At 32.0% G+C, this 10912-nt stretch overlaps 2 protein-coding genes and 1 long non-coding RNA gene across 4 annotated transcripts; 1 reads left to right on the top strand and 2 right to left on the bottom strand.

The window, feature by feature from the left end:
• Positions 1-245: 245 nt before the first annotated feature.
• On the bottom strand, positions 246-791 carry LOC140802870 (uncharacterized). The gene has a single exon (XM_073158489.1). It carries the CDS (start codon positions 789-791, stop codon positions 246-248), a length of 546 nt encoding a protein of 181 aa, XP_073014590.1.
• A 3315-nt stretch (positions 792-4106) lies between these two features.
• On the top strand, positions 4107-4625 carry LOC140842425 (uncharacterized). The gene is made up of 3 exons (XR_012120406.1): positions 4107-4244; positions 4340-4423; positions 4506-4625. It is a non-coding gene; the product is annotated as an uncharacterized lncRNA (long non-coding RNA).
• Positions 4626-7088: 2463 nt separating this feature from the next.
• On the bottom strand, positions 7089-9969 carry LOC140803346 (protein C2-DOMAIN ABA-RELATED 4-like). 2 transcript variants are annotated; one of them, XM_073159193.1, is made up of 4 exons: positions 9809-9969; positions 9177-9438; positions 8334-8429; positions 7089-7601 (listed from the first exon to the last, which is right to left on the bottom strand). In XM_073159193.1, the coding sequence occupies exons 2-4, from the start codon at positions 9336-9338 to the stop codon at positions 7311-7313; spliced, it is 549 nt and encodes a 182-aa protein (XP_073015294.1). In that variant the 5' UTR covers positions 9339-9438; positions 9809-9969; the 3' UTR covers positions 7089-7310. The 2 variants fall into 2 exon arrangements, with proteins under 2 accessions (XP_073015294.1, XP_073015295.1); XM_073159194.1 differs by having other exon boundaries at positions 9177-9446.
• Between the last annotated feature and the right edge of the window lie 943 nt (positions 9970-10912).

Consider the following 10912-nt stretch of genomic DNA (forward strand, 5'->3'; position numbering starts at 1 on the left):
AATACCTTTCTTTTCAAGCCAGTCCTTAAATTTATTGCAATCCTTCTTAATGTGTCCCGTCTTTTTACAGAAGAAACACTTGGATTCTTTCTTGATGTCAAGTTGGGGTGGAATTATTCCTTTCCCTTTTCCCTTAATTTTGGCTTGCTTCTTAAACTTTCCTTGTGTGGTCATAAAAACATTATCACTTGTTTCCATCAACAGCCTTCCTCTTGAACACACATGGTCATTAATTCATTAATCGATCATTTATCCTTATGTGTGTTGTAGGAAATTTTGAAGGGTCCATATTGTTGTGGAAGAGTGCATAAAATGTAGTGCACAAGAAAAGTTTCAGACATTTCCACTTCAAGTGTCTTTAGTCGAGCCGCTATGTCCCGCATCTTCATGATGTGCTCTCGCACATCTCTCACACTAGTGAGCCTTAATGAAGAGAATTCCATAATTAGGGTGCTTGCTAGAGCCTTATCTGAAGACTGAAACTGTTCATCAATAGCCTTCAGTAATTCTTTGACATTATTATGCTGATCGACAGAACCACGCATACCAGCAGAGATTTTGGTCTTTATGAACATTACACAGAGTCGATTAGATCGCTCCCATTTTTCATAAAGATCGACATCATCCGGAATGCTGTTTTCAGTAATAGCAGATTGTTCGTCTTTCCGTATAGCATAATCAATATCCATCCAACCTAATTGAAGAAGAATTCTTTCTTTCCAAATTTTATAATTATCGCCCTTTAGATCGGGAATGTCACATTTCATATCAGAAAAAGTCGCAGGTTGCATAACTGCACAAAATATCATATGCTTAAAATTTTGAGACAATATCATGTTTTACCAATGTAATTCATGTTTTAAAAATCTAGTGACATAAAATTTGCCTGTGGGCTAAAATTTTAATTCAATAAGATTTTTTTGTAACTTTATGATAAAACTATCAAAATGTATTTTCCTTAACTCATGTGGGTAAATCAAGAAAAATATAATTTGATATTTTAATTTAATTAGTTATATAAATATAATAAAAATCCCTGTGGGGTAAATTTTATTATGTTTATATAATTAATTACAATTGATATCCATTATGTGAACCAAATCCACTTAATGCATAATTTTTCATAAATAAAGATGCTGTGGCTATTCCTTAATTATATAAAATTATATGGTTCACCGGACAAAATTTTGGCTTTACTTAATGCTTTATATAATAATTATTTCGCAATCAACACTTTCCAAGAGTGCTCCCAGGAAAGATAGGTAGTGCTAAGGCCCTTTAAATACCCAACTCCTAGACAGAGCAATGTTCATCAGGGAGACCAGTGGCTAGTCAAGGCAGTTTAAACCGGTCTATGAAAAACTCCCTTAGATCATGTTTTCTTACGTCACCTTATAATTATTATTCAACTTAATTATCCACATTTATGTGAATCTTTATAAGCCAAAATTTTTCATATTAAATAACTTTATATTCACATTTTTACTTAATATGAACAATTACATTCCCCATCAGTTTTTCTCTTCAATCAGAGTAGTGATAAAGTGAGGATCACATTTACATAAATGTGGGCTCCTCATCAGTTTTTCTCTTTTATCAGAGTAGTGATAAAGTGAGGATTATTTGTTCATTTGTGAATATCTGAAATATTTTATTATATTCACATCTAACTTGATATGTTCATTTCAAATTATAAATAACTTAATATAATTTGATATGAACACAATGTGAATATTGTTTTTCCAAAATATTTTACAATACAATTTGCATTTAAAAAACTTAACAATAAAAACATAATATTAAATTTACAAGTCCATATCAAATAAATATCCATAATATTTGACACAATATCTAACATGCAAAAATAATTTCTTAAAATGTATTGAAAATTGCATCGAACTTCAAATTATTTTAATTTTTACAAATTATTTAACTAAATGCTATATGTACACTAAATTATACATATAACTTAATTTACACATTAATTATTTATTTATTATTATTAATATTATTAAAAACAATAAAATAAATAAATAAATATATATATATATATATATATATATATATATATATATATATATATATATATATATATTAACCGTATGCATTTATTTAAATTTTTTTTTTTAAAAAATAATAATAAATAATAATAAATAGTTAATGCAGATCAACCAATTTGTCAATTTCAGCTGGCGACAGTATGCTCCATATATTAAATATGCATACAAATTATTGCACTGAATGCTATTCATCTTTATTGTCGAAATGCATGCTTTCGAATTCATTGTCTTCTTCATTTCCAGAAAAACCAGTAGCAACTTTCGTGTTTTGCTCTCCGGCAAAAAAAAAATTCAGAACTTGAAGACTCCGATCAAGAAGAAAATTCTCCGAAGAAATTTTTTAGGTAAATTTCTTGATTTTATATCTAAACTTTCATTTTACGTATGATTTCTGAAAGTTTATGAAAAATTCCTAAAATTTTCAAGGCAGAGGAAAATTGCTCTGATACCAAATGTTAGAATTTTTCTTAAAAATCATGTTTCTGCACATATATAAACATGATAAAATATATGCGGAAGCTTAAATCGAGTATTACCTCCGACCATTGAAAGTTTTGATTTCTCTGATTTTCTTCTCGGTTGAAGCTTTCTAAGCAGGGGCGGAGCTATGGTGGGGCTGGGTTGGGCTCCAGCCCCACCTAATTTTAAAAAAAAAATTATATATATATGTTTTATTTTAAAAATTTTATTGATAGCCTCACCTAATTTTTTAAAATATATATATATATATATATATATGTATATGTTTTATTTTAAAAATTTTATTGATTAGCCCCAAAACTCAATCTATATTCTCTTTTTTTTCACTTGTCCATCTTTATTATTTTCTCTCAAACTATCACAATTTTCATTATTTCAAATGGCCGTAACTTCATCATCGATCGCCATTTTTCAAAATTGATTGTAGATTCGGAAAACCCACGGCATAAGCTTTCTTTTAATACCAAAATTTCGAAGTTTCTTTGTCGTCTTGAAATCAGCCGTCGCCCATCGGTTGCCGTTTTCACCGAAAATCATGAGGAAATCTTAGTGTTAGACTTTCTACGGTTCGTTCTTGTTGTTCTTAGTTAGATTTCAAATTTTAAAGGTAATTTCAGATTTTAGTGTTCGAAATTTGGGTATTTTGGTTTTCTTGAATTTCGATAATTGATATATATTAAATTGTTGATTGTAAGTACTATATTTGAACCGATTGCTGGCCATGAAAGATTTCAGAATTTATCAACTATTTCTGAATTATGTCGAAGATTATTTGAGACAAATAAGTCAGGAACCTACGATTTGATTGACAGGTGATTTATATATTTTTATCTACGTCGTTTACTTATTTTATCGATTCTGATATATTTATTTAATTTACAGGTTGATTCGTCTTGTTTTAACTCTCCCCGTTTCTACATCAACAACGGAACGAGCATTTTCAGCAATGAAACTTGTTAAAACAGCTCTTCGTAACAAAATGGAAGCAGAGTTTTTTGGAGATTCTATGGTAATCTACATCGAACGAGATTTGGTTGAAAAAATTGATAACGATTTAATAATTAATGAGTTTTATTCTAAGAAGAATCGAAGAGCACAACTTCAGTAGTGTTTTAGCTTCATGTTTTTTAAGGTATTAAATATTAAATACTCTTGTTCTATGTTTTCATGAAGACAGTGTTTACATATTTTTTATTTTAAATTTTTTATTTAATTATTTATTTTATTAAATACCATATGGGACGGAGCCAGCCCCAGGTAATTTTGTATCCTGGCTCCGCCCCTGCTTCTAAGCACTGCACAATCTCTTTAGATGGTGTATATTTCTTATGAGGTGTGTGTGCTTAGGGACCTCAATCATCTCTATTTATAGGCATCTCATACCACCAACGAGAAAAATAGGGAGTCTGAATATTAGAAGAAGAAACGTGTACGTATCTCAATTTCTAAAGTTGAGCACATTTGTCAAAAGTTTTTGTCGAAAGTTGTAGGCAATGGCCGTCGCCATTTCCTACACGTCTGTTCTTCTTCCTTTCTGATATGCGTCATGTTTTTTCTTACATGTGCTTCCCTCTCTTCCAGAAGCCAAGTCAATGCAGCGCACCGCAGCGAGCAAACCCAACTGGGCTGAAAAGTTTAAGGAGCAGGTTTTATCTTGGAATCAAAGGACGCAGAACTATATATGCTGCTACCAAAAACTAATGGGTGAGGGATTAATTTAAGTTACATTGTTTTAAAATAAATGATTTTATTCTAAACGACATTTTTTTAGGAGTTGATCATTTTCAATATTTTGGCAGATTTAGGAGTTGTGGACGCTGGTGGGGGTGGTGTAGTGGTTCACCATGAAAGTCGTTTACTTGATATAGATTTAAATGTTGAAGGTAGACTTTCACGTTTAATATTTTACGATTTTCTGAAACCAATTTTTGACTAACTTTTTGTTCTGTTTGTACTTGAATGAAGTTGTGGCTGCTGAGGGGGAACTCGAAGGTGATTCTGGAATCTATGTTTAGCATATGGATATGCTGCTTGTATATATTTATTTTGGTTTTATGCTTATTTAACTCTCAAATATGTCATATTTCATTTCTTAACAATCATTAATTATTTAGTAATGTTATATTACTAAATCAACAACTTGTATTATTTTAAATCATATTTTTAAACGCAACTAGATAGCACATGTCCAGAGGTGCATCTATAAGCTTTGCATTTATAAGCTATCCATGTCCCGAATGTGCATTTATAAGATTTGTATTTATTGGTAATTTATTCTCTTCTTCTTTGCAGTGAAGAATATTCAATGGTTTTGTCAGCTTGGTTAATTCTGGTTGGTTTAGTTTGTATTATTTTATTTTTTTTACGTGTCAAATTTTGATTTTAAAATCAATGGACAATGTGATTTCGGAATATCTAAAAAAATCATTTTTGTTTGATGAGTCAATATCACAAAAATCAAAAGATTTTGATTTTTTTGATGTTGAATCACAAAAAAAAATGGTAAAAGTCCATTTTGTGATACTGAACCAAAAAAATCTCGCAGATCGCTATATTCTTTCTTTTTATCTTCGCGGTTGCCAACACTGCCACCAACGTCGTCGTCGTCGCTGCTCATGTCGCCTCTGCAGTCGCGGCCGCTGTTTCTGATAAAATTATCCTTGTTTTCTTTTCCTCCACGGTCTATCAAGCTATGTCCTTGTCGTCTTCTCCTGCACGTTCACCAGCTTCTGCCTCACTACGGCCCTCATCTTCTTAGTTGCCACCACTGCCGTCTATTTCTCTCATGAAACGAAATATATTGTCTTTACAAATCCAAAATAACATAATAATATAATGTTTTATAGCAGCGAAATATAAAACGTAATCTAGCGAAAACGAAACTAAACAACGATAGCAATCTTATTTTTATTCACCATCCTCAAAACCGAATCAGATATTCATCCTCAATTGTTTTATTCATTCTTATCTGAGAGGGGTTTGGAGTGAGAGAGTGAGTGATATGATCGTCACTCAGTAAATGAGTGAGCAAATCATCCCAATTTCGAAAACAATACATATATAATAGTAGATTTTGACAACAACTGAAATAATTTTTGGGTAATAGTAATTGGAAATACATTGATCAATAATAAAAATAATCATATTCACTAGTGAATTGAAATAACTATATTTTTCGTTGCTAAACTAATATCAGTCTTCTATATGTTACTTTTCTATACCAATAATCAGTTAAAAAATATTAATCATTAGTGCTTAGAATACGTATCCCTATCGTTTAGTTCACAATTGCTCAATGTACAAAAATCAGTAATCAATTATCATATTTTCATTAAAAAAACTTTAAAATATACATGTAAATATATTTTATTTTGACATAAAATATACAGTTTAAAACAAAATACCACTTACAAAAATAAATTTGCAAAACTTATGTGTGTGTGTGTGTGTGTATATATATATATAAGTATGCTCCAAAAGTACGAACAACTTGCTGGATTTTTCTCAAGTCGATTGCCTAAACGGAAAGACTATGCTACTCGGATTTGACAAGACTTTTCCTCGATAATCTGATAGCATTCGGACATAACTTCGGCTTGGAAAAATTTGAAGAATTTTGTTCCCTCTTTAGCTAGTGTTACTCGAAAATTTGGAGGTTTTAAATGATTTTGGTATGTTATTTGCTTTAACAGGTTACCTCTATTTATAGACTACTCAATGTGAGTTGAAACAGACACTGCCTGCACGGGCAAGGTGAAACAATCCGTTGAAAGGGTGCAATAATAGCCCTCCTACAATGGCTATTATACACGTTTTTACGAGAAATAAACAACATTTAATATTGTGTATTTAACTCAGAAATAATGGTGCTTAAACGGCTTAAATGACTATTATATCGAAGTTGAAACATAGTGTTGCAATATACAAATTTTCGAGTCATATGTCTTAGGTAAAAATTTGTGTGAGATGGTTTCACGTATCGTATTTTGTGAGACAGATCTTTTATTTGGGTTATCCATGAAAAAATATTACTTTTTATGCTAAGAGTATTACTTTTTGTTGTGAATATCGATAGAGTTGACCCGTCTCACAGATAAAGATTCGTGAGACCGTCTTACAAGAGACCTACTCTACGTCTTAACCATAACTGCATCTTTGAGTCTCATTCATATGCTACAATTTATTTGCATTAATAATTTCTATTAAACTTAAAAAAATGAATTCAAATTTGCTCCTTAATCTTTTAGAATTTTCGAAACATGTCCCTGCATGTTTATAAAAATTTCCTCGTATGTTGATGAAAATTTTCGGGTCTTCACAACTCGACTTTGTGTTAACTCACTCGCCACTCAATATATAGACTTTTTTAACAAAATGGACAGCAAATAACATTACTCTTTCATTTAATACAGATGCAGATGACTTTGAATTTCTGACTTGCTTTTCCCAAAAATTTGAAATTATAGGAGTTTGCAAATAGATAGTTTTATAATCTAATAATTGAGATGAATCATTTGCAGTTGCACAGCGATCCAAAACATCACTGTCTGATCTTGAACTTAAATAGATTGCAAACAAAGACCAGAAGTTATCACATTCCCATATGCTAACCCGCAAACCTTACACAAAAATCGCATAGAATCCAAGGGATCAACTTATCGGCATTCGAACTAGAGAGAAAACATCCCATTACAGCACAGAGAAAGCTAATATCCCAGTTAACAAGACCGCACAAAACGGTTCGAACAACAATAAGCAAGAAGTCTATAATTAGAAACCTTTAGAGCCAGGAAGATCAATCCACTGGAGCTGAAGTTCGACTTCACCACACTCGACGTTTTTCAATCTCAGGCACAAATCTTGCACCACTTTCCCATCTTTCCAGATCACAGAACTTTCTTCAGCGAGGCAATTGGACCTGGATGGTTGTATCTTTGTGATTATGGTGCCACTTGGAAGCCCCCCAAGATTCATCTTCAAGGCTTCTATGTATGGTCGTATATCAAATTCTGCGACTCCCATTTTGTCGTCCATGCTGAATGTGTCGTGGTCATAGACAGTCTGAAAAATGTACATGAATCAGCAAAATATTTGTCATAGATACCCAAGAAACAATATGAACGAGATATGACTAACTAGCCTATTGCGCGCTTCAAATTTTATGTATACTTTTTCTAGAAATCTGAAGTAGTGCTCCCAAATATAGTATATTCACCTAAACCACCCCCCCCCCCCCTCCGACCAAACCACACCCCGTGGCTAGCCTCTGGTTATGTATAAGGTAAAACTTTTCAAGGATTGTTGTTCTCTTCTTATGCTTCAAGATTTCGAATACAATTTTTTAAAAGAAAGATTTGCATCTAAAGCTTTGACGTCAACCATGCATAGCCACAGGGCAGCAAACCGGATAGAAAATTAATGTATATGATTTTTGCAGATTTGTGTTGATTTAAAGACTCTCAAATGGGAAATGAAAGACAAAAGTACTTCTCAAAGAAAGTCGAGCCTGAACAAATGATATCTAAACAGTTTCCAAAAATGGAACCAGCTATAGCATTTACTTATAAGAGTGTGTCTCATGTGAGACTGTCTCACAGATCATAATCTGTGAGACGAGTCAACCCTACCCATATTCACAATAAAAAGTAATACTTTTAGCATAACAAGTACTATTTTTCATGAGTGACCCAAATAAGATATCCGTCTCACAAATACGACCCGTGAGACCGTCTCACACAAGTTTTTGCCTACTTATAATCTATAAGCCAAAGGTGAGTATAGATGAGCTCTCACCAGCGTAATTGGAGTACTAGGATTCGAAATGGAAAGTGTCAAGTCCTCGTTCCATTCTGGATTTACATCCTTTCTGATAACACGGGTCTTCAACTTCTGTAAAATATATCTATCCATAAATAATGATTCCAGAAACTTGAAATGCGAAAAACAAATGCAAGGACATACGAAATAATTGAAGCATTCTGGTTACAGGCTACTAAGTTGTGTAATTTATCTAAATTAGTAAGAACATCAAGAAACTTCCCTCAATGGACAAGGAACGCTATAAACTTTACAAGAACTACTGCACATATTTTCGTCAAATTAAGCTTATAAAACCATGGTTTATTACCATATAGTTCGACTAGATGATCAAAATGTTTGAACATGGATATTAACTTTTTGGGTGAGTGGCCTTAAATATTTCATCACCTAATAAGTTGACACATCCAATTGAATGGAACATCCATAAATGCACCTTCATTCAGAATCCAAGATAACACAAATCAAGAAAAAAAGAAGAAAAAAGTGTAGAAGGGCAAGGACAAAAAAAGAGGAGAAATAAAATCAACCCACCATACTTCATCAAACTGCCAAGATGAAACAAAAGGCCATCTAAACGAACTGACAAACATTACAAATATACAAGCAAAGAACACAAAAACGCACATCAAATGCTAAAAAACGTACAAGAAGAAGGAGATCAAGAATGCAACTTTACTAAACAATCAATACAACCACAGAAAATAAGCAAAGATATCAAAACCCACATGAGAAAACACAAGAAAAAGGACAACACAACCCAATCCTAAATCCAGAGATTCACACGTGCTCGATGAAGAAAAGTTTGAACAAAAGAACCTGTCTGCCCATCTTCACAACAACGTAGGGATCACTACTTCGGACATCACGGACAGCAAGATTGATGCCTCTTTTGACCCGAATTCTAAGCAGCCCCAACAAATTATCCATCAGAGATTTCGCAGAACTTTCTGACTGGCTGTTTGCATTGGGCGAATCCATTTTTTCTGATTTATATCAGATACTCTCTCTTTAAGCAAATCAAATATAATATTTTGCCACCACTCTCTTATCAACCAAAGTGAAGTTTCGTTGGTCCTCCCTGGCCCCCTTGCAAGAAATTAGAAAATTAAAATTATTACACAATGCCAAACCAAATGAGATGTAGGACCCAACAAAAATCTTTCCAACAAAATTTCATCTTTCTTGCAAATTTGATTCGATTCACACTATTAAACTTCAAGCTTAATACAAGACATAGGACACATGATCTACGAACTTTCCACAGTCCTACGTAATCTTGAATCCAAGATTTCATTCCACAAGCAATAAATAATTACGTATACGTCAAAAAAAAAAAATCATCCCACGCCATGAAATAATATCAAAACAATCAAGAAATGAAATTTACAAGCCGAGTAATCATGGGCAAAACTAAAAAATAAATACCAATGATCTCAAAAAAAAAAAACCTGTATGGAGTTGTTTGGACAGTTTGTGGAGGAACCCTCTGGAGAAATTCTCTATGAAGAATATACGGCTGGCATTCCAGAAAATCAGAGAAGTGATTCTTTGATAATTGTCTTCAGACCAACCAAAGACAAAAATGGGAAACTGAAATTTGCTTCTCGTACATTTATAAAGGTGGCATTTTTTTTAATCCCTCGAGTAATTTATTCTATTATTACTTTTCTTTTTTCTCTAAAGGTGCGTAGGTTTGTTGGCACGACGTGAATGACGCATGTTTTTCTACCGCATGGCTTGTGTTTTCCCATATGTCTCCACTTTAAATTAATTTTTTTAAAAAAAAAATTATGTTTTTGTATATTTTATGTAAACATAATGTCTGAATTTTTTTTTGGGCAATTTGGGATTAGTTATATTTTCTTAATGACATGTTCATAATCGTAAATTAATAGACATTAAAAGTGCATTTAGCATATAATATAATGAATGTACTTCCAAACCATTTAATACGATATTCATTAAACAATTTTTATGTTAAATGGTATGCTATTTAAGCCTGCCCTATGAAATAAAGTGCATGTACACACATTAACAAAAGAAAGCTCAAGGTGATAGTTATAATTGAAACTAATATGTGTAAGCACTGGACAAGGTCTATGATCCAGTGACATCAGTCTCCATAAAAAAAAACGAGATATCGAGTTCGAGAACCCAAATTTTAATCTTATGTCCGCTCAACTTGTGACTCACCAAATCTGACCAAGTCAAATAAGATTGTCTAACAACACAAGATCATGAGGATTAAAAGAGTACATATGACACATATTTATCACAATAACTATAAGTTTATATTTGAATTGATGAAATTCAAATTCATGAATTTTAAATATATTTTTGTAGTTTTTCAAACTCATTATTTCTATGTTTATTTAGTACTTTATTTAATTACGATGAATTTCAAGTTCACTCAATAATTGATGCATTTGAAATTCATATTGCTTTGTGTAACAAATGTGTAAATAAATAAAATATAAATTTAAGATTCCATCTATTATAACATTGTTAACAATAAAAATTATAATCGAAATCTTTGGATTTTAAATTTGTCC

The sequence above is a fragment of the Primulina eburnea genome, chromosome 10, assembly GCF_022965805.1.
Source record: "Primulina eburnea isolate SZY01 chromosome 10, ASM2296580v1, whole genome shotgun sequence".
In the NCBI taxonomy this organism is placed as follows: Eukaryota; Viridiplantae; Streptophyta; class Magnoliopsida; order Lamiales; family Gesneriaceae; genus Primulina; species Primulina eburnea.

Bases quoted from the DNA above. Each gene is read 5' to 3' on its own strand.
- LOC140802870 (XM_073158489.1), bottom strand. From the start codon at position 791: ATGCAACCTGCGACTTTTTCTGATATGAAATGTGACATTCCCGATCTA.
- LOC140803346 (XM_073159193.1), bottom strand. From the start codon at position 9,338: ATGGATTCGCCCAATGCAAACAGCCAGTCAGAAAGTTCTGCGAAATCT. The intron at 8,430-9,176 runs GTTCTTTTGTTC...TATATTTTACAG, and splicing joins TTGTGAAGATGGGCAGACAG to AAGTTGAAGACCCGTGTTAT. The intron at 7,602-8,333 runs GTGAGAGCTCAT...TACATTTTTCAG, and splicing joins CTAGTACTCCAATTACGCTG to ACTGTCTATGACCACGACAC.